General features: G+C 45.0%; 2 protein-coding genes across 3 annotated transcripts in view; both read left to right on the top strand.

The window, feature by feature from the left end:
• The window catches only part of LOC306783895 (interferon alpha/beta receptor 1b-like), a 27,528-nt gene extending 25,525 nt beyond the window's left edge, over positions 1 to 2,003 (top strand). Inside the window, exon 8 of the mRNA XM_079277735.1 lies at positions 1 to 2,003. This exon is cut by the window's left edge and continues 1,372 nt beyond it. The gene's annotated coding sequence lies outside the window, so the exon portion shown is untranslated.
• A 3,817-nt stretch (positions 2,004 to 5,820) lies between these two features.
• ifngr2 (interferon gamma receptor 2) lies at positions 5,821 to 17,533 on the top strand. 2 transcript variants are annotated; one of them, XM_079276373.1, is made up of 7 exons: positions 5,821 to 6,010; positions 11,419 to 11,548; positions 11,796 to 11,965; positions 14,311 to 14,462; positions 15,305 to 15,446; positions 15,736 to 15,881; positions 16,311 to 17,533. In XM_079276373.1, the coding sequence occupies exons 1-7, from the start codon at positions 5,971 to 5,973 to the stop codon at positions 16,410 to 16,412; spliced, it is 882 nt and encodes a 293-aa protein (XP_079132499.1). In that variant the 5' UTR covers positions 5,821 to 5,970; the 3' UTR covers positions 16,413 to 17,533. The 2 variants fall into 2 exon arrangements, with proteins under 2 accessions (XP_079132499.1, XP_079132498.1); XM_079276372.1 differs by having other exon boundaries at positions 15,730 to 15,881.
• Positions 17,534 to 27,349: the final 9,816 nt, after the last annotated feature.

Below are 27,349 nucleotides of genomic sequence, written 5' to 3'. Positions count from 1 at the left end.
AAAAATTAATTAAATTGAATAACAGAACTTGCTTCTACACATTACTAGTTGAGAGGTCACCTCCAAGTCATTACTCTCACATCCATGCATCAGCGGGTCGTCCTTTCACCGCTTTGATCCCCGGCTCCGTCCGTCCGTCGGCATTGAGCGAGACTCTGAACCCAGAGCTGCTCCTGGTGGTTCTGTTTGATTCAGACTCTGAACCCAGAGCTGCTCCTGGTGGTTCTGGTTCCTCCATGTAGACCGGTTCTCTTTAGTTGTTAAAGCCGGTCAGAAGCTAGAACACACTTGGTGAATGGACACAGAACGGCGGGTCGTCTGTTCTGTGACTTTCATTACTTTTCTCTGCTGTTCTCAACTAATGGCCTTTTTCTTGAACCTGCAATGCGAGGAGGACGTTCTGAGGCAGCAAGTGTTGAAATGAAGAACAGGAAGAAATCAAACTGCAGGCCGGGTGTCGATAAGAGGGGAACCCTTCCAGGTCCATCTGAAGCTCCTGAAGCTCGATCCAGTCTTACTTTGACTCCAGTAGTCTGCATTACCGCACCATGCTGCCCGCCGCTGTCCGTTGTGACTTGAAACTGTATATAATCGATGTTCTGGTGACGTGAGTGTACGTGTCGCATCCACCAACTATTGCATCTACAGCACCCATGTTCATAGACCATCATGAAAATAAATAAATCATCCCCAAGACCAAACTGTGGTGCAGTGGTGTATAGTAACGAAGTAGAAATACTTCGTTACTGTACTTAAGTAGTTTTTTTGGGTATCTGTACTTTACTTTACTACTTATATTTCTGTTTACTTTTTACTTTTACTTCACTACATTTTGCAAATAAAACTGATACTTTTACTCCGATACATTTCCCCTGAAACCTTCGTTACTCGCTACAAAATCAAATCTATCTTTAGAAACAAAATGAATCATGAGAGCAGCGTCAGGGACTGTGGTGGAACACAGACTGCAAGCAGGTTTGGTGAATCAGTGGTCCGAGCAGCAAGTTAAATCATTGGTTAATCACGTTAATGCGCAATTGCAAACAAGTGCTCTCAAAGCCGCGGTGTTTTGATTCCCAGTGATGCCAGGATGCTACATGCTATAAGCTAGCGAGCGACTACATGAGTAGAATTCCACTCTACGATGACTGATTTCATGATGGAAGCAGAAATGGAAGCACCTGCTACTCCCGAAACAAACGACGGTGGTGACGAAGACCAACACCCGTGGATCGCTAGCGAGTTAGTGAGCTGAGGAAGTGTTGAGAGTTGTGCAGCACTAGTTGGCTAACGTTAGCTGTAGCTATATACACGGATTGACAGGAGCCGCGAGAGCGCAGCATTCGGGGAATTCTTCGCAGCTGTGCGCAAGCTGTCTGTGACGCTGAACACACCTCTACCTGCCTCAGCGGCCTGTGAAAGGATATTTAGCATCGCAGGACGAGTCTTCAGCCCAAGAAGAGCGAGACTGAATTCTCGCAATTTTGAAAACCAACCTCTTTTGAAGATGAACAGGACATGTTTCAGGTTCAAGTAATGACTGGGTTGCTGCTTTAGTATTGATCATGTTTTGATATTTGAGTCATGTTGTGGATGATCAGATGGAGTTATGATGGTAGCAGTCGCCCAATTGCAGATTCAGCTTGAGCAAAACCTTTGTGTTCAAATCAGGCCCACAGGAGTTTACAAGGCAGGTGTCCTTTCTCTAAACACTGACCTGATGCATCAAGTGGATATGTTTTGCTGAACATAATATTATGCATTTGTCCTCTACATCCTCTAGTCTAATGAGCAGACTTATAAACGCAACTCCTTCATAGTGTCATATTGCTTTACGGAGAATTATGATGATAAGTTCATAGTAGATGCAAAAGTATACTTATGTACAATATATTATGTTGAACATTGTTGCTCCTGGATGGATCACAGCAACCCAATTATGTTCAACACAGCTCCATGTCCTTGGTCATGATGCCACAGCACTTAAAAGAATAAACTTCATCATTCTCACAATTCTGACCCTTTGCTTTTTTATTAACAGCATTTACTTGTACTTTTACTTTCAATGAACAGGTTATGATGTTCATTTAATGTTCAGGTTATGAGGTACATTTAATGTCAGAAAATTACTTTTGATACTAAAGTACTTTTGTACTTAAGTACAATAAATATCAGATACTTTAAGACTTTTACTCAAGTAGTATTCTAAGAGGTGACTTTTTACTTTTACTTGAGTAGTTTTCCAGTAAGGTATCTTTACTTTTACTCAAGTATGGCTTTTGAGTACTTTATACACCACTGCTGTGGTGTGAAAATGAGTGCTTTTACTGCATGTGAGTTCTCACACACACACACACACACACACTCTCTGTAGAGCTGTAGTATGGACCAGTCTTGAGATGTGGTCTTGGTCTGAGCGGCTGGTCTCACCTGTTGGTCTTTGGTCTAAACAAAGTCTTGATTTCTCAAATGGATGCAAACCTCCATCATGTCACGAGCACGACTCCTTCACAGCTGGAGCCTTGAGATCTCATGTCATTGCAGCACAATTAGACAAAACCTTTTAACAAAGCACTAAATATCACATTCATAGAACAGTATTCATGTCGGTGCTAGTATTAGTTATATAACATGGTTATAACACAGTTATAGAGGTGGGATCATGGACATGTACATCGGCTATAATAGTTCAGCAGCATTCAGGCAGATTGCTGTAGTTTCCTGTTCCTTCAACATGAAGTTGAATCTTTGTCAACAAGACAGCAGGTGATCTTGTTAATATAATCACATGTATGTTAACCAATGACTACATTGTAAATGATTACTGCCAACTCTGCAGTTCCACTGAATTCTACAGAGGTTCTTTAGATTGTTTCAGCTCGTTGTGAATGTACACCCTGCAGAGAGTGATGCGTTTCAGTCCCAGCGCTCCATCAGCCCGGCGGCTGCTCTTAGTAGAACCGTCTGTACATACCTGCTCAGCAGACAGACGGACACAGAGACCAGCCGGTGAACACATTCAGCAGCTAAACACACATTCTCTCAGGAGTTTGAGGAGAGCAGAAAGAGCTGGAAGAGAGAAGGCTCTAACAGTCTCAATGCACATCTTTACTTCCCTCTAGTGGTATCTAGCTGTACAGAAGCTCATGAAGATACAATATGTGAGTCCAGGTCAGCGTGGAGATGAATGGATGAATTCTGCTTGTGGTCACCGCATTGGACACTTGCATTTGAAGAACACGAAAGCTCTGTCTCTTTTCAGAAAACGTCTGTCTGTATCACGCAGAATCAGCAGTAACCTCGTGCTACGAGGTGCTGAACTTGTAAATGTCACACAACAGATTCTGTCTTCTTAGCAAACAGCCCCACGTCCACCATGTTATGACCCATCTTACCACAAACGACAGCGCCGTGCAGCAATCTGAGGATTTGAACCATCTTTTGAACTGACTCCAAAGCTGTAGAAAGGCTGTCTTCATGTCGGGCCCGACAGCCACACTGGGCCGGCTGCTCTCTGCACACATGGAGTCAGTCTGTCTGTCACACAATCGCTTTCTTGTCCACAATTTTAATCTTTTTTAGGGGAAAACCTCCTTTTTAGCAGAGCCGGTATCCACCGCAGGTTCCACGGCACGAGGGCGTCCGTCAGGACTGCGTCACGTCGCCGACGCGGCGGCGGTGGCAGTTGTGCAGCTTTCCTTCAGTCGCTACAGCCCCATGTCGCTGACTTCCCGAACAAATGATTCACAGCAGTCGTGGACACACACTGGTCACTAATTGCTCTCCTTATGCTCAGTGACCTCGTCACCTCCTGGCTCTTCCTGTTGCCCAAATATTCCTGATGGTGATTTAGTGCTTTACCGACTGAACTCTCAACACCAGGTCTTGCAATCTGGCGCATACTCGTTGTGATTAGGGAAAGAGCAAATCGAGCGTTATCTACCTGCACAGCAGCACCAGCGCTTTCAGACCTCAACCGATTCTATAAAACCAGCCCTGCTAACTGTATCTAGCAAATACATCATCCTTTTGTTTTTACATATTCATATTACTAGATGCAAATAGCAATGACCGTTATTGAGGCCTGTCCAGCAGACTACATTTCCCATCAGTCGGTGAGACAGGAAGAGAGAGGCGGCGGAATCGCCACAATCTACTCCAAATATTTGACTGCACAAAGGTGGAGCTGGGCAAGTTCTCGTCTTTTGAATAGTTCGGCGTTCTCACTTTGCAAGCTTAGGCCTATTACTAGGCCCATTTTCCTTTTGAAGCAAGAGTTTCCACCAGATAAATAACCTAAAATGAAAACACCACCCTAGAAACATTTCACTCTGGTTCCAGAGCAAACCATCCGAGATCTGAGAGTACTGATGCACGTAAAGTCTCAGTTCTGGTTTCTCTTGACCGTGAAATTCTTCATGATAAAACAGAGATTATGAAGAAATCCCTCCATACATATGAGAAACCTTTCTATTGTCGTTCAAAACCTATTGTCCAGTGTGTGTCAAAATGAGTTTATCCAAGCCACTCTTTTGTTGCGCCTCAAAACCGTTTCAATAAAGATTGAAGGGTTGGAATTTCTGCTAAATTAGATTTTATATATATATTTGTGCATATTCCGGTACTGTATATGCACAGCGTAGCTGCTGCAGTAGCATCTGTTCTATCACAGCTGGAGAGATCTTCATTGAAAGGACACTGAAGGCTTCTGTGGAACAGATGGTTTCTCTCTTCTCCTCACTGACTTCAGGAAGAGTTTGAGTGACAGATGGTTCATCCAATTCCTTTTCCAAACTGTTTATTGAAGCTTCTCAGATGGTTCTGTGTTACGACCCGTGGCTACGTTATTACAGCTTTAAGGAAAGCTTGATTACGTTCAGCTGAATAAAGCAACACTTGATACAAAGCATGCTCTCTGCTCAAGGTACAGGTAGTCATGCCAGATTTAGGAATTGGTCAAATGCTTATCAGTGATAGGAAGTGTAATAGCAATCTTTCAGGGAAATTCTTAAATGTAATGTTTCATGATTATAGAAGCGACACTATTAGATTAAAGGATAATGTGACGATCACAAATATTATATAAAATATTGAAAATGGCCAATTTCTCCAAAAGCCATACAATTACAGTTTAAAATCATGAATAGATATTATCCAGCAGCAGAAATGATAAAGGTAAGATGCATTTGATGTTGACCCCCACAAACTATTGAACATCTTTTTCATGTCCAATCATTCTACAATTTTGGCAATATGTGAATGGTTGGCTAGCTATTAAAATTGAAAATGTCACACAATTTAAAGCACACCACATTTTTATATTTAAAGATAATCCCCAAATATATAAATGACATATTATAATGTATAAAAAGCATAAGCTCTTCATTTGCCAGGTGCAGCATTGAAGTGATGAAACCAGTGATGTGTTAGTCATGTGACCAGGATATATGAATTACTATCACTCTTATGTCCATCCTGATGGAGGATCCTCCTCTCTTGCTCTCTCAGTTCTCTCCCTCTTTTCGCCCCGTTAAGGGTTTCTGGGGAATTCTTCCTGTTCTGATGTGAGGGTCAAAGGTCAGAGGATGTAGTATGTGTGTACAGATCGTAAAGCCCTCTGAGGAAAGATTTGTCATTTTGGAATGTACTAAATTATTAATAATAATAATACATTTATTTCAATTGAATTGATTAGGTTTCAGTGATGTAACCACACAGTAGCTGGATGTAACATGTACAGTAACGTTGTTCTTCTTCTAGTTCCGTAATATTGGTGACGTTCCCTTTAAGGGGCGTTCCCGGAAGTCAGCTGCTGCAGCTGGCTGCAGCTGGCTGCGACAACAAGCAGGCTCGTAACTCCCCGGACTCGTCGATCCCAGGTTTTCAGGAAGTGTTCTAGACACGTTATGGCTGCTATGAAGACAAGTGTGTTTGGGGATTCGTCGCACTCTGTGAAATGACGCGGTCACGATGCTGTTCAATGTCCTGTGTGTTCTTATCGCCGCCCAAGGTAACGGTAATACGTTAATACCTTAATACGTGAGCGGAAACGGTTACGGTTTCGTTTTTAACGAACTAAACATACTTCTCTGTTAGTTGTGATGCAACACCATCGCGTGTGCTAACGCAGTCTAACGTTCGCTGTCTGTAACTTCGCTAATGGTTTCCAGCAGTTTAACAACAGTTTGTCTGTCGAGTCTTCAACAGAGCAGGGCTGCGGTCGAATAGTCCTTTCTGCTGAGGAAGGTTCCTCACTCACTCAAATGACCCGGAAGTCTCAGTGGCCGCCATGACGAGAGCTGCAGAGACAGCGAGGTCCTCCTACTGGCACGTCGGTGACTCGTCGGTAGTGGTGTATAAAGTACTCAAAAGCCATACTTAAGTAAAAGTAAAGATACCTTACTGGAAAACTACTCTAGTAAAAAGTCACCTATTAGAATACTACTTGAGTAAAAGTCTTAAAGTATCTGATATTTATTGTACTTAAGTACAAAAGTAATTTTCTGATATTAAATGTACATCACAACCTGAACATTAAATGAACATCATAACCTGTTCATTGAAAGTAAAAGTACAAGTAAATGCTGTTAATAAAAAAGCAAAGGGTCAGAATTGTGAGAATGATGAAGTTTATTCTTTTAAGTGCTGTGACACCATGACCAAGGACATGGAGCTGTGTTGAACATAATTGGGTTGCTGTGATCCATTCAGGAGCAACAATGTTCAACATAATATATTGTACATAAGTATACTTTTGCATCTACGATGAACTTATCATCATAAAGCAATATGACACTATGAAGGAGTTGTAACAGTGCGTTTATAAGTCTGCTCATTAGACTAGAGGATGTAGAGGCCAATGCATAATATTATGTTCATCAAAACATATCCACTTGATGCATCAGGTCAGTGTTTAGAGAAAGGACACCTGCCTTGTAAACTCCTGTGGGCCTGATTTGAACACAACAGACAAAGGTTTTGCTCAAGCTGAATCTGCAATTGGGCGACTGCTACCATCATAACTCCATCTGATCATCCACAACATGACTCAAATATCAAAACATGATCAATACTAAAGCAGCACCGAAAGTAACAACACAGTCATTACTTGAAACTGAAACATGTCCTGTTCATCTTCAGAAGAAGTTGGTTTTCAAAATTGCGAGAATTCAGTCTCGCTCTTCTTGGGCTGAAGACGAGTCCTGCGATGCTAAATATCCTTTCACAGGCCGCTGAGGCAGGTAGAGGTGTGTTCAGCGTCACAGGACTTGCTGTGCGTAATGGCTGCGACCAAGCGCACGATCGAGTATGAGAATAGCTCAGTTACGCAAGTCAGTGACTAGTCAGCGACTAATAGAGTTCACTGACTGATCAGCGACTAATAGAGTTCACTGACTGGTCAGCGACTAATAGAGTTCACTGACTGGTCAGCGACTAATAGAGTTCACTGACTGGTCAGCGACGAATAGAGTTCACTGACTGGTCAGCGACGAATAGAGTTCACTGACTGGTCAGCGACGAATAGAGTTCACTGACTGGTCAGCGACTAATAGAGTTCACTGACTGGTCAGCGACGAATAGAGTTCACTGACTGGTCAGCGACTAATAGAGTTCACTGACTGGTCAGCGACTAATAGAGTTCACTGACTGGTCAGCGACTAATAGAGTTCACTGACTGGTCAGCGACTAATAGAGTTCACTGACTGGTCAGCGACTAATAGAGTTCACTGACTGGTCAGCGACGAATAGAGTTCACTGACTGATCAGCGACGAATAGAGTTCGCTGACTGATCAGCGACTAATAGAGTTCACTGACTGGTCAGCGACTAATAGAGTTCACTGACTGGTCAGCGACTAATAGAGTTCACTGACTGGTCAGCGACTAATAGAGTTCACTGACTGGTCAGCGACTAATAGAGTTCACTGACTGGTCAGCGACTAATAGAGTTCACTGACTGGTCAGCGACGAATAGAGTTCACTGACTGGTCAGCGACTAATAGAGTTCACTGACTGGTCAGCGACTAATAGAGTTCACTGACTGGTCAGCGACGAATAGAGTTCACTGACTGGTCAGCGACGAATAGAGTTCACTGACTGGTCAGCGACTAATAGAGTTCACTGACTGGTCAGCGACTAATAGAGTTCACTGACTGGTCAGCGACGAATAGAGTTCACTGACTGGTCAGCGACGAATAGAGTTCACTGACTGGTCAGCGACGAATAGAGTTCACTGACTGGTCAGCGACTAATAGAGTTCACTGACTGGTCAGCGACTAATAGAGTTCACTGACTGGTCAGCGACGAATAGAGTTCACTGACTGGTCAGCGACTAATAGAGTTCACTGACTGGTCAGCGACGAATAGAGTTCACTGACTGGTCAGCGACTAATAGAGTTCACTGACTGGTCAGCGACTAATAGAGTTCACTGACTGGTCAGCGACGAATAGAGTTCACTGACTGGTCAGCGACTAATAGAGTTCACTGACTGGTCAGCGACGAATAGAGTTCACTGACTGGTCAGCGACTAATAGAGTTCACTGACTGGTCAGCGACGAATAGAGTTCACTGACTGGTCAGCGACTAATAGAGTTCACTGACTGGTCAGCGACTAATAGAGTTCACTGACTGGTCAGCGACTAATAGAGTTCACTGACTGGTCAGCGACTAATAGAGTTCACTGACTGGTCAGCGACTAATAGAGTTCACTGACTGGTCAGCGACGAATAGAGTTCACTGACTGATCAGCGACGAATAGAGTTCGCTGACTGATCAGCGACTAATAGAGTTCACTGACTGGTCAGCGACTAATAGAGTTCACTGACTGGTCAGCGACTAATAGAGTTCACTGACTGGTCAGCGACTAATAGAGTTCACTGACTGGTCAGCGACTAATAGAGTTCACTGACTGGTCAGCGACTAATAGAGTTCACTGACTGGTCAGCGACGAATAGAGTTCACTGACTGGTCAGCGACTAATAGAGTTCACTGACTGGTCAGCGACTAATAGAGTTCACTGACTGGTCAGCGACGAATAGAGTTCACTGACTGGTCAGCGACGAATAGAGTTCACTGACTGGTCAGCGACTAATAGAGTTCACTGACTGGTCAGCGACTAATAGAGTTCACTGACTGGTCAGCGACTAATAGAGTTCACTGACTGGTCAGCGACGAATAGAGTTCACTGACTGGTCAGCGACGAATAGAGTTCACTGACTGGTCAGCGACGAATAGAGTTCACTGACTGGTCAGCGACTAATAGAGTTCACTGACTGGTCAGCGACTAATAGAGTTCACTGACTGGTCAGCGACTAATAGAGTTCACTGACTGGTCAGCGACTAATAGAGTTCACTGACTGGTCAGCGACTAATAGAGTTCACTGACTGGTCAGCGACTAATAGAGTTCACTGACTGGTCAGCGACTAATAGAGTTCACTGACTGGTCAGCGACGAATAGAGTTCACTGACTGGTCAGCGACTAATAGAGTTCACTGACTGGTCAGCGACTAATAGAGTTCACTGACTGGTCAGCGACTAATAGAGTTCACTGACTGGTCAGCGACGAATAGAGTTCACTGACTGGTCAGCGACGAATAGAGTTCACTGACTGGTCAGCGACTAATAGAGTTCACTGACTGGTCAGCGACTAATAGAGTTCACTGACTGGTCAGCGACTAATAGAGTTCACTGACTGGTCAGCGACTAATAGAGTTCACTGACTGGTCAGCGACTAATAGAGTTCACTGACTGGTCAGCGACTAATAGAGTTCACTGACTGGTCAGCGACTAATAGAGTTCACTGACTGGTCAGCGACTAATAGAGTTCACTGACTGGTCAGCGACGAATAGAGTTCACTGACTGGTCAGCGACGAATAGAGTTCACTGACTGGTCAGCGACGAATAGAGTTCACTGACTGGTCAGCGACGAATAGAGTTCACTGACTGGTCAGCGACGAATAGAGTTCACTGACTGGTCAGCGACGAATAGAGTTCACTGACTGGTCAGCGACGAATAGAGTTCACTGACTGGTCAGCGACGAATAGAGTTTACTGACTGGTCAGCGACTAATAGAGTTCACTGACTGGTCAGCGACTAATAGAGTTTACTGACTGGTCAGCGACGAATAGAGTTTACTGACTGGTCAGCGACGAATAGAGTTTACTGACTGGTCAGCGACGAATAGAGTTTACTGACTGGTCAGCGACGAATAGAGTTTGCTGACTGGTCAGCGACGAATAGAGTTTGCTGACTGGTCAGCGACGAATAGAGTTCGCTGACTGGTCAGCGACGAATAGAGTTCGCTGACTGGTCAGTGGCAAGTGTCGGTCAGGAGTCAGGACTGTGGCATGGAGTTAAATAAAATGAATGAGAAATAAAAGTACGTTGTTACTCTCAGGATGTATGCAGAGAACGGGTGACTCAACTAAAATCCATACTATGGTGATACAACTGATTTATGGCAGCTGACCAATCGTAACAACAATGGGTGTTCTCAGGAAATGTGGCTCCGCCCACTCAGCAGCTTCTTGACGGCTGCCGAACGAGTGCCTCTCTCTGCCACAGTTGTGGCGCCTGAGTGCTAACAAGCCAGGCCTATGATGGAGTATTATACTGTTAACAAGCACAGTACAACCGAACCGTTGCATCTACATTATATTTGTATTGAACAGTTTGATGGATGTTACACATGAGCGAATTGTTTCTACTGCAGCATGTTGATTAAGTGTGAGAGCAGCAGAGGAAGGAGCTCTTTAGAACGCCTGCATGCATACAGAGCAATGGAGTCATGTTGTAGTTGCTGTTTGTAGTCCTTCGTTGTAGTTTCTCCATGGCAGACCTCGTCACATCAGAATGACGTATCTCAGTGAAAGCAGAGTCAGATTCTCTGAACACCACGTTGTCTTTTCCTAACTCCTCACCAACTCCCCTTCACACCTTTCCTTGACCCCACGACGGTCTCCGTAGAGGAAGGAGAAGTGGTTTGGAACAGACGTTCCGCAGACCAGGTCTCTGTCATTCAGGACCGAGCTGTTGAGGACTAATGGTGCCACCAGTATTCAGAGAGGGACACATGGTGGTGACATTGAAAGGCAGTGACTCACACTAGATTTCATCAAAAGTGAACTCTTTGAGTGATTCTGTACTAATGTGCACGCTATGCTTCCAGAGGACGGTGAAGTCTTAGAGATGTGTCTTAGAGATAACAGAAGCTTTACTGCTTCATATTGAATTTGATTTCTATATTCCCAATTGTCACCTGGTGCCTGGATTTAGTGTTTTCCTTTACAGAAATAATGATCATGCAGGATAAGACGGGGCAGAGTGACCCAATAAACCATGCAGGGAATGTGCCTAATGTCTGTAGTCCTGCGGTGTCAAACATCATCTTCTCATTGGCTGCGCTGTCTACATCCAGTCCCGTCTGTCCCAGGACTGTCTGAGGTTCCACCAGCACCGCCGCTGGACGTCCATGTTGAGGACTGGCTGCTGACATGGCCTCCTGCCCCCGAGAAGGGAAACGTCACCTACACCGTTCAGTACAGCAGGTGAGGTGTGATGCTTGTGTGTCGGTCTGCATCCTGCATGAGAAGAATCTGAGAAGTTCTTCAGGTCCTGTCTGGACACATGTCAGGCAATTATTGAATATGTGTATATTGGCCTCACAAACAGTATTTTAAATCACACTCAGTTCTTTTGTTTGAAATGTGTTGCAAGCTGTGAAAAGAGGCTCGTGACATCATGACGTCGTGACATCATGACCTGATGACTTGTAAATCTGTTCCTTGTCCTCAGCTTTGACAGCCACGTGTGGACGGATGTACCAGCATGTGTCCACATATCTTCGAATTCCTGTCCTGTTATTTCCACCAAAGAGAAGGACGAGCACGGCTGCGTGATGCTCCGTGTGCAAGCGGAGAGACGGGGTCTGACCTCGACACCAGTCAAAGCCTGCAGCAAGCACGGTAAGAACCCTCGAGCAGCTGCTGCGTTCTTCCTCTAAATGCATGCTGGGATTGATGCTGTGGGATTGTTTTTCATAATATCCTAAATGTAGCACGAAGCTAGAACACACATTAGCACTGTTGTATTACCACAGCTGTGAGTGGTCTGACTGGTCTAAGATTCAGGAAATGAATGATTTCAGACATGATTTCCACCCTAAGCTGACTCAGCAGACGGGTCGTAACACAGAACCATCTGAGAAGCTTCAATAAACAGTTTGGAAAAGGAATTGGATGAACCATCTGTCACTCAAACTCTTCCTGAAGTCAGTGAGGAGAAGAGAGAAACCATCTGTTCCACAGAAGCCTTCAGTGTCCTTTCAATGAAGATCTCTCCAGCTGTGATAGAACAGATGCTACTGCAGCAGCTACGCTGACCTCTTCAGAAGCCGCCACTGCTTACAGGAAGCCACAGTGACTCCATCAGAGACCAGAGAGAGGAGGACCTGGGATTATGTTCCAACGCCACTTTAAAAAAAAAAGAAGAAAAAATAAGTATTTTCTTAAAAACAGAACTTTTTTTAGCTTGAATTGTGAAATTCTTCTCTATTTTATCAGCAGCATCCTGATATATTGTTTGTTGGGATGGAAATTCCTGAATCCGTTAGAGCAGCGGTTCCCAAACTTTTTAGGCCGCGCACCCCCCCCCCCCCCCCCCCCCCCTTAATAATAAAAAAAAAAGCCTTTTAAGCCTTCATAGCCGCATAAGAATCGGACCAATGAGAGAACAGTTTGCTCGCGCGTGGCATTTGTTTACAAGATTTAGTCCGCTGTTAAATGTTGCAGTGTGAACACAAACCGAACAAAGGAGCAACTGCAACAAAGCAAACGAACTGAAGGTGTGAAAACGCCCTGAAACACTGCAACAAAGTTTCAATGACTTTCAGTGACACAAGGCGTCACTTTTAAAGAGCAATACGGATGTGAGGACACACGCACAGGCTCAGAGGCAGATTATCACATTTAATTTACAATTAATGAGCGACTAATGAAGCCAGGATGTCTTCGGACAAAGCATCGATGCGGCGACACAGTGTTGTTGGACACCGGGATCATGTCCAACTTTTTTGCTTCTTTCTCCCCAATCATACATTCCACCATCTCTCTGGCAGCTGGCAAGCTCACGTCTTCAGTGATTGTGTGCGGTAGCCCCTTTCTCGCTATTCTGTAACCAGATATGAAGCCCGTAGTGCGTCATTAATAGACCAACACATGAATGAGACTCCAGTTGTTTTTGGCTGTTTTGTAACTCCTCCAATTTGGATATAAAGAATGTAAGGGGCTTTTGACTTGCACTGGCGTGCTTGGTGTTCAGGTGGCGACGTAAATAAGAGCTTCAGACTGTTAGCCAGAACCTCGCTGCACACCACGCACTGTGGCTTTGGGGAATCTGCGTTGCCAATCCAAGTGAAGCCCAGACACACATACTTTTCATCATATTTCCTCTTTTTTTCCCAGTCTGATGCTCACTCTCGTTTCCTCTTTTTCACCTTGACTCCGCGATGGGCCGATGTGCTCCCGATGTGTCTGTGCTATCCCTTCCTCCTTTTCGGTCTACTCCGTCTCATCTTCCTCTGACTCTGGCTCGATTTCTTCTCCCGGTCTCTCCCCAACGCACCTCTCCGTTCCCCTCGCCTCCGATTCCTCTCTCTCTCTCTCTGTCCCTCTCCTCTTTTACGACTGATAGCTTCAGATGTCCCACCTGACAGTTTTTTAATTAAAATTACATTTTTTTTAATATTTAATATTATTACACCATCAGACCGCCATTACACTTTTCCTCTCGCGCACCCCCTAGAGGCAGCTTGCGCACCCCACTTTGGGAATCCCTGCGTTAGAGGAACAAACGAGGAGAAGCTGCTCAGGCTTGTGGGTGCAGCAGTCTGAAGTGAAGCAGCCGACCAGCTGACGGTCTGGATGAATCTCCAGACCGTCCTCTGGTCGCACATACACACAGAACCAGCCACGTCATTCATCAACTCAACAAGCTATGTGCAGCAGAGGTTCTGGAGCAGTGCATGTGACGTCTTCTGGATCATGGACCTTAGTTGCTGTCTCTGTTGTTCTGTGTTTTAATTGTCTATATTGTGTTAACTGCACTTCTAACTTCCTGTTTGGGGACATTCAGGTTTTGTAAGTCACGGTGTCAACCTACCGAACCACACGGTGTGAGGTGTCAAAAGCTTAAACTCCGAGTAAGCTTTCATAACTTAATAAAGCCACTGTGCTAGGTTGATGAGTTTGTATTGGCGCTCACACCTTCAGTCGATCTGTGCTGGTTAATGATATGTGTTGTGCTCGTCCAGGTGACTCGTGTACTCCGGACTTCAGTCTGACTGCAGGTGCAAGGCCGGGCTCCCTGACTGTACTTCTGAGCAGGAACCACAATCTGGCTCAGGAATACGGAGACAACGCTCGACACCGGGTCTATTATGGCAAGGAGGGCGAGCCCCGGCAGGTGAGAGGAAGCAGGGCCCTGTAGATGGTGGTGGTAGTAATCTACTGAACAGCTGTGAAGTCGTCCGACCACCAAAACATTCCACTTTTGTTAACCGCTGCATTGACTGACTTCAGGCAGCGTTGTTTATCCAGAAGGCCAACATGTGGAGAGAAATAGACTCCTCCCACTGAACGTGGCTCAGTGTGGAGCTACCGCACCTCCGACAGTTGGGACATTGTCACCTCATCGTGTCCCAGCATGCACTGCTGGTACGTAGTGCATGTAGAAACCAGTTGTTCAGGAAGTGTCTGCTTTCAACATTTCCCTTTGGCTGTTTGGCACATGTTGGACATTGAGGACGCTTCCTGCCTCTTCTAATGAACACTGGATCATCACTCCTGCAGCTAGACTCACTCAGAGCAAGAACAGGCACTGCAGCAGGTTCAGCTGCTCCAGACGTTTCCTTCACGTTAACATTCATTATTCATATTTGAACATGGTAAGCTTCACCATAGAATGAAGTGCCAGCTGTTAGATGTGATCACATCAATCACAAGATAGTCTGACTTACCTATGCAATGGAGGCAGCTGAACTCTGGCTGTATATGTCCAATAATCAGTCAGCCTCGTGTGATCCATGAGGTACTGTAACCGCTGAGATGAGTCTGATCCACAGGCTGCTGTTGCTGACACGTCTCCATGACATCATGATCCCCGTTGAGCATAATGGTCCTTTCCTGTTCTCATGAGCTAACGGTCACAGTCCTCCCGTTGGTACTGGCCCGAGTGTGAGCCGGTCTCCATCGAGTGAAAGGGTGCCGTGTGCTTCCATCGCTAACGTGTCGTTGACTCTTCGACAGGAGTACGTAGACGCCGTGTCCTCGGTGACCATTGCTGAGCTGCAGCAGGGACAGCGGTACTGTGCAGAGGTGCAGTACCTCTACTTCAGTCATCCCGTCGGACTGGGCGCCTGTGCTCAGTGTGAGCTCATCCCTGAGGCCGGTAAGACGTGTTTGTAGCTTTATTTATAGATTTGTAGATGATTTATAATGCTTTAATGTGCTACAACATGAACAACCAGCAGCAGGGTCCTTATTGTTTGTGGAATCTATTTTCAAAGCTGCTAGCTTTAGTGTGTGTGTGTGTGTGTGTGTGTGTGTGTGTGTGTGTGTGTGTGTGTGTGTGTGTGTGTGTGTGTGTGTGTGTGTGTGTGTGTGTGTGTGTGTGTGTGTGTGTGTGTGTGTGTGTGTGTGTGTGTGTGTGTGTGTGTGTGTGTGTGTCCCAGGAAAAGACTCCAAACAGTCCGAGGTCGTAGCAGCTGTGGTGCCGGTCGTCGTGGTCCTGGTCCTCCTGATACCTGTGGTAGCGTACTTGCTCATCTTCGAGCGTGAGACAATCAAACGGTGTCTGCGTCCTCCATGCCAGATCCCAGACGACGTGAGCACCGACGCCGATAAACACACTCACCACACGGCCCCTTCATCAAACCAGATAAACCCGGCGTATCTCAGTTCTTCAGCTCTTTCCATGAAGCAAATTCTATGTAGTTGAAGCTCAGTTACTATGGCAACTTATGCTCGGAAAGTAACCTGGTCTGTCGGGCTGATAGCGGCAACTTGAATTGGTTTCTTAGGTTCATTCAAGTCTGGTTTCAGACTTTAAGGCCACTGGGCCCACGGTCTCATTCTATTCACGCTGTGTATCTGACGGCACTAATTTGGTCGATGCAAACACAGGAGAGCAACCTCCAACCGCTTTATGTGCAGATGATGTATTCATGTCGTGATTCACAGTGTGCATAATGCCTATAGGACCCTCGAGGTTCCAGCGCTCTAAGAACAGTGTTCCTTTTGTTTTGTCCTCCAGTTCTTCCTTGGTGCTTTTCCAGAGACTCTCCTCGTCTCCAGCAGCCCCACAGAGGACCACTCTGTCATTTCCTCCTTCTCCCCAGTGGAGCTCAGCGAATGAGAGCAGCCGCCCTCCACCTGCTTCTGCACCGCCTCTCTGTGGCCTCCGCACTCTGCTGTGTGGGATCAGACCCGACGAGTGAACTGTTGGGAGACTGTGCTGAGCCCACATCTTTATATCTGGTCTGCTTCTCCCTGAAGCCAGACCTTCTGCTGAGATGAACTTCATTGCTGGGATGAGGGCGAGAGAAGGGAGAACCACTCCACGCTGTGTTATCCCTCTCTCTCTCATTGGGTGTAAATATAGGAAATTACAAGCAAAATGTAACAAACACTGAAGTCCAAAGTTGAGGAAGATTTCCAGATTCACAGAAATGTGTACGCCAAGTAGAGCAAACTACCTAGATTTGCGTTTCTGCACCATTTCTATGAGCATCCGTCTGTGCGATGCTTCTGAAGTGAGCACTTTGCCCGTGATAAACACTTAAACCCTCCAGCAGCCTCCGATCCGGATCAGTGGCACATGTACGTCTACGTGACACTCGTTCAGGTCACCGCAGCAAAGAACTTAACTTTAAAAGATCACGTAGTGTACAGTCATGTCTCCATGTGGTACTTAGATTCTTATGAAGCGTATCACTGTTTACAGCACGTTAGCATTACAGACATGAATGAAGCAGATGATATTGCTCACAGCATTAACCGAGCTCTGCCAGAAGTAGCGATTTGTTGACTCTGTGATCTTGAGGAAGCGTTTGTCTGTAACTCCTGAATATTTCTGAATCAATCAATAAACTTCTGACCTGAATCCTGAAGAAGAGCTCGAGTTCAGAGTGAGGACTGAGTCTTTCATCTACTCACTGCTGGGAACGGAGGATTCATCTTCAGTCGATCCTAAATAAGTTCTGACTTCAACAAGAAGGACGGAAGCAGCCGAGCGTTGGCTCGGACTTTATCTCTTTAAGTCAAAAGGCTGAACGCTACCCAGTCAACCCTACTGACCCTCAACCAGTCAGGAAGTCTGACGCCACGGCTTCTCTCCGGCTCAGCACTGCCAACAGAACATAATGTAAGCGTCCTGAGCGTCCTGAAGTGCTGAGTTGGAACCATGTGTATCAGTTGGTAGGATGTTGCTCTGGACAGTCTGACACTGACTCAAAATAAAAGACCTTTGAGACTGAACGCTTTGTGTGTCATTGCTTAGCAGCTCACTCAGCCTCACTCGTGTCTTTGATGTAAACGGTCCGGTCACCGAAACACATGTTGCTCATTTAACCCCTTGAGATTTCTGGCCTAGCAGAGAGTTTGGGTTCTGGAGGGGACCAGCTGAACCACAGCAGCTCAGGTGTGGCTCATCCAGCTGATGGGCCTCCAATCAGCACCTGTAACAGATCATCACACACAGACGGACACACCAGGGACACTTCGTGTAAACGTGGTAAAAACGATCGCAACCCGATCAGAGTCTCACTTCTCTTCTGCTCCTCTATTTCAGAAATTGCAGATTCTTAACAATTATGACATCAATATTTCACAAACTTGTGTTTTCATTGATAAGATACTTTTAAGGGATATTCCTGATCATTTCAAGACAGACTATAAATTCAATTCACAGGTTCACTCTCAACTCATCATCTTCATCCTCCTAAGTCACTGACTAGCAGAGGTCAGCTTTCAATAAGATTTAGGGAACCAAACTATGGAATGATTATTCCCACCTAACAAAAACATGTCCCTCTATAACATGTTTCAAAAGACGCCTAAAAGAACATCTGATTGCTGTTTTGTAAGTTGGCTTATGTATTATGTATTAAGTATTATCAATTTAAAGAAGTGATTCCGTCTGTATTTAACTCGATACCATGCTTCGATGTGACGGAGGACTCCTGTGCTAACTTTAGTCCGACCCAGATTGATCATCTTGTCGACAGTGCTACAAGCTCACTGAGAAGGACACTCGACTCTATTGCTCCTTTAAAAAATAAGTTTGTAAAACAAAGGAGATTCGCTCCATGGTATAACCCTGAAACCCGCAAATTAAAGCAAACATCGCGAAAACTTGAAAGAACATGGCGTTCCACTAACTTGGAACAATCTCGGTTACTCTGGCGACAGTCTTAAGACATATAAGAAGGCCCTCCGTAATGCCAGAGCAGCTTATTACTCATCGTTAATAGAGAAAAATAAGAACAACCCCAGGTTCCTCTTCAGCACTGTAGCCAGGCTGACAGAGAGTCACAGCTCTGTTGTGCCGAGTATCCCTATAGACCTCAGTAGCAATGACTTCATCAACTTCTTTAATGATAAAATTATAATTATTAGAGAGAACATTAATAATCTCCTGCCCTCGACCGATCTTTCCACAAATAGAGTAACCTTAGAAACAGCTGTAAACCCTGATATATGTTGAGATGGCTTTACTCCCATTGACCTTGACAAACTGACTTCAACAATGTCTACGTCTAAACCGTCCACCTGTCTCTTAGACCCTATACCGACTAGGCTGCTTAAAGAAGTGCTCCCATTAATCAGCACAACTTTATTAGATATCATCAACCTGTCTTTAGTAACAGGTCAGGTACCACAGGCCTTTAAAGTAGCTGTGATTAAACCTCTTCTTAAGAAGCCCACTCTGGATCCAGAGGTGTTGGCCAACTATAGACCGATCTCTAACCTTCCCTTCCTCTCTAAGATCCTTGAGAAAGCAGTTGCAAATCAGTTGTGTGACTTTCTGTGTAACAATAGTTTATTTGAGGATTTTCAGTCAGGATTTAGAAAGCATCATAGCACAGAGACAGCTCTGTTAAAAATAACTAATGACCTTCTAATCGCATCAGACAAAGGACTCGTCTCTGTTCTTGTCCTGTTAGACCTTAGTGCTGCGTTCCACACTATAGACCACTACATCCTGTTGCAGAGACTGGAACATTATATTGGCATCAAAGGAACCGCACTGAAATGGTTTGGATCCTATTTATCGGATCGATCTCAGTTTGTTTATGTAAATGATGAAGCCTCGATGAAGACCAACGTCAGTTATGGAGTTCCACAAGGTTCTGTGCTTGGACCAATCTTGTTCACCTTATATATGCTTCCTTTAGGCAATATTATCATAAAACACTCTATAACCTTTCATTGTTATGCAGATGATACTCAATTATATATATCGATCAAACCAGACGAAACCAACCAGCTCGCTAAACTGCAAGCGTGTCTTAAGGACATAAAAACCTGGATGACCTGCAACTTCCTGATGTTAAACTCAGACAAAACTGAAGTTATTCTACTAGGCCCAGAACACCTCCGAAATCAGTTCTCTAATGACATAGTTTCTCTAGATGGCATTGCGCTGGCATCCAGCAGCACCGTCAAGAATCTTGGAGTTACCTTTGATCAGGATTTCAACTCTCAGATAAAACTTATTTCTAGGACTGCCTTTTTCACCTACGTAATATTTCAAACATCAGGCACATCCTGTCTCAAAGCGATGCAGAGAAATTAGTTCATGCATTTGTTACCTCTAGACTAGATTACTGCAATTCCTTATTTTCAGGCTGCTCTAATAAGTCTCTTAAATCTCTCCAGCTGATCCAGAATGCTGCAGCTCGTGTACTAACAAGAACTAAGAGGAGAGATCATATTACTCCTGTATTAGCTTCTCTGCACTGGCTCCCTGTAAAATCTAGAATAGAATTTAAAATCCTTTTACTGACCTACAAAGCCCGTATTGGTCAGGCTCCATCATATCTTAAAGAGCTTATAGTACCATACTGCCCTACTAGAGAGCTGTGATCCAGTGAGTCAGGGTTACTTGTGGTTCCTAGAGTCTTAAAAAGTAGGACGGGAGCCAGAGCCTTCAGTTATCAAGCTCCTCTTCTGTGGAACCAGCTTCCCGTTTCAGTCCGGGGGGCCGACACACTCACCACATGTAAGAGTAGGCTTAAGACTTTCCTCTTTGATAGTGCTTATAGTTAGGGCTGGCTCTGGCTTGCCTTGGACCGGCCCATGGACAAACTGGTATCAGCAAAAACTACAGGGGGACTTCCTACACTGAGCACCTCTCTCCTCCTCTTCTTCACCTCCGTCTGTATGCATTGATGTCCCATTAATGCTCATTACTAACTTCACTTCTTCCCTGGAGTATTTGTGTTTCTCGCCTCACAGGATGACCGCAGTTTTATCTGGACACTGGTTCTTCAACCAGCCACGGCCCTGCTGACACCTACTACGATCTTCATCGTTAACATTATTAACCCTATTACCGATACCATTAATGCACAGTACTGATTATTAATCCTATTACCGATACCATTAATGCACAGTACTGATTCTGTCTCTTCCCCGGAGTCCTTGTCTCTCCTCACAGGTTTCCATGGAGCATGGTTTCATCTGGACCCTGGTCCTTCCTCCTACCATGGCCCTGCTGACTCCAACTGCTAATATCACTTTTATTACTCACATTACTATTTCATACTACCGATACCATTAATGCACATTATTGACCTGCTTCTTCACCAGAGTCTCTGTGCTTCCTCTCCTCACAGGTTCCTGTGTATCCGGGTTTACCTGGACCAGGTCTTGCCTCCTGTCGTGGTTGTGTCATACATTGAATGTGCTGTAATTACATTGAATGTGTTGTAATTCACTATCCTGTTCTACACATGACATCATTGCACGCCTGTCCATCCTGGGAGAGGGATCCTCCTCTGTTGCTCTCCCACAGGTTTCTTCCTCTTTCCTCCCGTTAAAGGGGTTTTTGGGGAGTTTTTCCTGTTCTGATGTGAGGGTCCCGGGACAAGAGGATGTCAAATGTGTACATATTGTAAAGCCCTCTGAGGCAAATTTGTAATTTGTGATTTTGGGCTACACAAAAATAAATTGAATTGAATTGAATTGAATTAGTTTTCATGTCTTTCTTGTTTTAGCTGTTATATTACACATGCACACACGCTCACTCAACACAATTACATTATTTCTTTGTTGTGTTGTAATGTCATGTCTTATGCATATTTTATTTTTTCTTTGTAATTTTGTAAAATTGTAATATTATATAGGTGGAGGCTTCAAATAAGCCAAGTTGGCTTACTGTCTCTTCCTGCACTGTGATTCATTTATCTCTGTTATGTTTGATTATTTTAGATTTTGTTTGAATTGTGCAAAATCAATAATCAATAACTCAATAACTCTAATGTGGACATGGCCTTAGTGTATGGGAGGAGGGTCGTCACAAGTCCTACTCCGGAGGTTAACGTCATGTAGCCTGATTATAGTCCGATCTATCGTATATGAAGCAATGATAATTGTGGTGGAAAATTTCTAGGTTAATCGGGAGAAGAGAGTTTTTGTTCACAAGTCAATAACAAAGTCTTCAAAAGATTCAAAGTTGTCTTTGTCCATTTATTTGCTTGCAAGGGAAGAGTGCACCACAGATACTCATTCAGCAGTCTGGTGGTAGCTTCACCGAGGTACAACATCCAGCATCCTTTCATACCGACAGGCCTCCGCCCCATGACCCCCATGCAGGAAGAGTCCAGTCTGGTCTTATCTGGTTCATGCAGGAAGAGTCTAGTCTGGTCTTATCTGGTTCATGCAGGAAGAGTCTAGTCTGGTCTTATCTGGTTCATGCAGGAAGAGTCTGGTCTTATCTGGTTCATTCAGGAAGAGTCTAGTCTGGTCTTATCTGGTTCATGCAGGAAGAGTCTGGTCTGGTCTTATCTGGTTCATTCAGGAAGAGTCTGGTCTGGTCTTATCTGGTTCATGCAGGAAGAGTCTAGTCTGGTCTTATCTGGTTCATGCAGGAAGAGTCCGGTCTGGTCTTATCTGGTTCATGCAGGAAGAGTCTGGTCTGGTCTTATCTGGTTCATGCAGGAAGAGTCTAGTCTGGTCTTATCTGGTTCATGCAGGAAGAGTCTAGTCTGGTCTTATCTGGTTCATGCAGGAAGAGTCTAGTCTGGTCTTATCTGGTTCATTCAGGAAGAGTCTAGTCTGGTCTTATCTGGTTCATGCAGGAAGAGTCTAGTCTGGTCTTATCTGGTTCATGCAGGAAGAGTCTAGTCTGGTCTTATCTGGTTCATGCAGGAAGAGTCTAGTCTGGTCTTATCTGGTTCATGCAGGAAGAGTCTGGTCTGGTCTTATCTGGTTCATGCAGGAAGAGTCCGGTCTGGTCTTATCTGGTTCATTCAGGAAGAGTCTAGTCTGGTCTTATCTGGTTCATGCAGGAAGAGTCTAGTCTGGTCTTATCTGGTTCATTCAGGAAGAGTCTAGTCTGGTCTTATCTGGTTCATGCAGGAAGAGTCTAGTCTGGTCTTATCTGGTTCATGCAGGAAGAGTCTAGTCTGGTCTTATCTGGTTCATGCAGGAAGAGTCTAGTCTGGTCTTATCTGGTTCATTCAGGAAGAGTCCGGTCTGGTCTTATCTGGTTCATGCAGGAAGAGTCTGGTCTGGTCTTATCTGGTTCATGCAGGAAGAGTCTAGTCTGGTCTTATCTGGTTCATGCAGGAAGAGTCTAGTCTGGTCTTATCTGGTTCATGCAGGAAGAGTCTAGTCTGGTCTTATCTGGTTCATGCAGGAAGAGTCTGGTCTGGTCTTATCTGGTTCATGCAGGAAGAGTCGGGTCTGGTCTTATCTGGTTCATTCAGGAAGAGTCTAGTCTGGTCTTATCTGGTTCATGCAGGAAGAGTCTGGTCTGGTCTTATCTGGTTCATGCAGGAAGAGTCCGGTCTGGTCTTATCTGGTTCATGCAGGAAGAGCCTAGTCTGGTCTTATCTGGTTCATGCAGGAAGAGTCCGGTCTGGTCTTATCTGGTTCATTCAGGAAGAGTCCGGTCTGGTCTTATCTGGTTCATGCAGGAAGAGTCCGGTCTGGTCTTATCTGGTTCATGCAGGAAGAGTCCGGTCTGGTCTTATCTGGTTCATGCAGGAAGAGTCTAGTCTGGTCTTATCTGGTTCATGCAGGAAGAGTCTAGTCTGGTCTTATCTGGTTCATTCAGGAAGAGTCTAGTCTGGTCTTATCTGGTTCATGCAGGAAGAGTCTAGTCTGGTCTTATCTGGTTCATGCAGGAAGAGTCTAGTCTGGTCTTATCTGGTTCATGCAGGAAGAGTCTAGTCTGGTCTTATCTGGTTCATGCAGGAAGAGTCTAGTCTGGTCTTATCTGGTTCATGCAGGAAGAGTCTAGTCTGGTCTTATCTGGTTCATGCAGGAAGAGTCTAGTCTGGTCTTATCTGGTTCATGCAGGAAGAGTCTGGTCTGGTCTTATCTGGTTCATGCAGGAAGAGTCTAGTCTGGTCTTATCTGGTTCATGCAGGAAGAGTCTGGTCTGGTCTTATCTGGTTCATGCAGGAAGAGTCCGGTCTGGTCTTATCTGGTTCATGCAGGAAGAGTCCGGTCTGGTCTTATCTGGTTCATGCAGGAAGAGTCTGGTCTGGTCTTATCTGGTTCATGCAGGAAGAGTCTAGTCTGGTCTTATCTGGTTCATGCAGGAAGAGTCCGGTCTGGTCTTATCTGGTTCATGCAGGAAGAGTCTAGTCTGGTCTTATCTGGTTCATGCAGGAAGAGTCCGGTCTGGTCTTATCTGGTTCATGCAGGAAGAGTCCGGTCTGGTCTTATCTGGTTCATTCAGGAAGAGTCTGGTCTGGTCTTATCTGGTTCATGCAGGAAGAGTCTGGTCTGGTCTTATCTGGTTCATGCAGGAAGAGTCCGGTCTGGTCTTATCTGGTTCATGCAGGAAGAGTCCGGTCTGGTCTTATCTGGTTCATTCAGGAAGAGTCTGGTCTGGTCTTATCTGGTTCATGCAGGAAGAGTCTGGTCTGGTCTTATCTGGTTCATGCAGGAAGAGTCTGGTCTGGTCTTATCTGGTTCATGCAGGAAGAGTCCGGTCTGGTCTTATCTGGTTCATGCAGGAAGAGTCCGGTCTGGTCTTATCTGGTTCATGCAGGGAGCTCAACTGTGAGTCGGTTGTGGTTTCTATTAGTGATGGGTCATGCGCACAAGCATCGGCTCTGAGAGCCGGCTCTTTGTAGTGAATCAGAAGAGCCGGCTCGCATCGAGTGAGAGCCGGCTCCCAGTTTTTTGCCCATTCGCTGCTTAGGTTTCACTTTCAGTGCTCAGTCCCAGCTCTGGTTACGACAGAGGTCTGTTATGATTGGCCAGCATGGCGACCAGCATGCGGCATTCACGCGAGAATTAAGGATGTGTAGACAGAGAGGGGGCGGGGCAGACACACCACTTGACTCCACTGCAAGTGAAGAGAGAGACAGAGCGGTGAGGACTGAGGAGCGTGTGTGCGTCTTGCATTGTCGTGTAGTTTAACTATGAGTGACACTAGAAAGCGAAGCAGCATCTGGCTGCAGTTTAAAGATATTGGGAACAACAAAGCAGAGTGCCTTCACTGCAAAACGAAGGTCACTATAAGAGCAGGTTCCACCACAAACCTGCATAGACATATCAGAACTGTCCATCCTACAGTGCAGTTAGAGGAGAGAGGGCAAGCCAGCTCACCATCTACTGATCCTGGTGTGTCTCATACCAGAACAACAGCTGCTGTAACGTCTACTGCCATCCCCATGCGTGCAAGTATAACCTCTCCTACTGCAACTCAAAGCAAAATAAGTCAGTTTTTACCTAAACTGATGACCCCAGCCAAACAGCACAGTATTGATGATGAGTTGGCTAAAATGGTAGCTTCTGATTTTCAACCCTTTTCCATTGTGGAGGACAAAGGAATGAAAAACTTTGTCAAAGCCCTAAATCCCACATACACTCTACCCAGTAGAAAAACACTTTCCCAAACAATGATCCCAAAACTATATGACACAGAATGTGCATTATGGCAAGAAAGGGTGAAAAAAGCGCCATCAGTTTGCCTGACAACTGACTGCTGGACCTCCAGAACAACCTGCTCTTTCATGTCTGTCACTTGCCACTTTATTGAAGATTACAAGATGACATCTTGCCTCCTGGACTGCTTCGAGTTCACCGACAGACACACTGCAGAAAACTTGGCAGAGGAGCTACTAAGAGTGGCAAAAGAGTGGCAAGTAGAGGACAAAGTGGTGTGCTGTGTGAGTGATAATGCTGCAAACATCACCAAAGCCATAGAAATGTTGAAGTGGACCCATCACCCATGTCTGGCGCATACACTAAACCTGGTGGTTAGAGATGGTCTGAAGGTGATCAAAACAACCGTGGATAAGGTGAAGGCTGTTGTGGAGTTTTTCCACAAAAGCACAGTAGCAGCACAGAAGCTAAAGTCCACACAGCGCCAAATGGGGATTCCTGAACTGAGGCCCAAACAAGAGTGTGCCACCAGGTGGAACTCAACATTTTATATGTTGAAACGAATGCTTGAAATAAAAGATGACATCATCTCCACCCTGGCCCTCATCAACGCATCTATTGAGCCATTAAGCCAAGAGGAATGGGAGCTGGTGAAAGAGGTCTGCGCCGTCCTGCAACCATTCCAGGAGGTGACTGTGGAGATAAGTGCAGACAGGTACCTAGAACCATTGAAGCATTGTTTTCTCTACTACTATTCAGTCACTATTATACATTGCAAACACAACACATACAGTATAATGCATCACGTATAATATGCCACATACTTTAAAAAAACTAAATTCTAAAAGTTGCTGTTTTCTCTCCTTCAGCTATGTCACAGCCTCGAAAATGCTCCTGCTTTGCAAAGGTCTGCAGCTGGTGACAGCCGAGAACCAATGGACAGTAACTGTGCAGAAAGTGAAGGAATTAGTTGCAGCTCTTTGTTCAGCCATGGACACTGTCCTTTCAGAAACTACCTTATTGGATCCAAGGTTTAAAAAACGTGCCTTCAGTGATGGTAGAGCTATTGATGAAGCTCTTCAGAGGATTAGTGCAGCAGCAGCAGCAGCAGCAGCAAAATGCACCCCCAGCAGCCAGCCAGCTCCACCATTACAGGGCCAAGTGGAGGAGGAGCAGCAAACCTCTGCTGTTTGGAGGCTTTTTGATGACAGAGCTACAGGAGATGCTTCAAGGAGAAATCCGACAGCTGATGCTATAATGGAGGTGAGGAGCTACCTTGAGGAGCCCCTCATCCAGAGAGCAGAAGACCCACTGAGCTGATGGCAGGCCAAGGCCTCAGTCTTTCCACTCCTGGTGAAGGTGATGGAGGGGAGACTATGTATTGTTGCCACATCAGTTCCTTCTGAGAGAATCTTCTCCAAAACAGGGCAGATACTCACGGAGAGGCGACATCGTATCAGCCCATCCAAGCTGAGGCATCTGATCTTCCTGAATGCCAACCTGCCCTGAGGACTAATGCTGTTTGCTGGAGTTTGGTTCTGGTTTTGGTTCTGTTCTGTGGATTTGTTTGAAGTTTATTGTTAATTTGTGCAATAAAAAAGTTTAATTGAAATAAACAAATGTAAGAGTGGTTTTGTCACAGAATAAATGCACAGAATTAGGCAATTATAAGGTCTCTCATAAAAACACTGAAAGCAAAAGGGTTTTCAACACATAAACCATGATTATTTTTCAACGTTAAGGTAAAATATAGGCTACAAAAGATCCTAAATAAAGAGCCGTTCGGGAGTCGAAAGAGCCGGCTCTTCTTTGGGAACCGAGTCAAAAGAGCCGGCTCTCAGAAAAGAGCCTAACTTCCCATCACTAGTTTCTATGTTCCTGTTTTAAACGACCCTTCCGAGAAGCAGAGCATGTGAACATGTCTTCAGTTAGGAAACCGGGTCTTTAGCTGCTGACATGTGTCTTGCAGGACTTCTTTTACTTCTGCATTATACCAAGAGGTCACACTATGTTCTTTAAAAACTTTCCATGATGCTAATACATATTTTACCATTTCATATTATAAATCTGTTAATTTATTCACAGTCAGCCATTTCTTACCTTCTGGATGTTTATTCATCGTGTTTTCATTCATATTATTGTTTTCCTGTTGTGATAGTGTTTTATATTCATACTAGTGCTTTCAAGATGATTCATGTTATAAATGATCATTCAAATATAATT

Source organism: Melanostigma gelatinosum, assembly GCF_949748355.1.
Source record: "Melanostigma gelatinosum genome assembly, chromosome: 10".
In the NCBI taxonomy this organism is placed as follows: domain Eukaryota; kingdom Metazoa; phylum Chordata; class Actinopteri; order Perciformes; family Zoarcidae; genus Melanostigma; species Melanostigma gelatinosum.
Note: the sequence above shows the minus strand (reverse complement) of the source record. Positions and strands in the feature narration are given on the sequence as shown.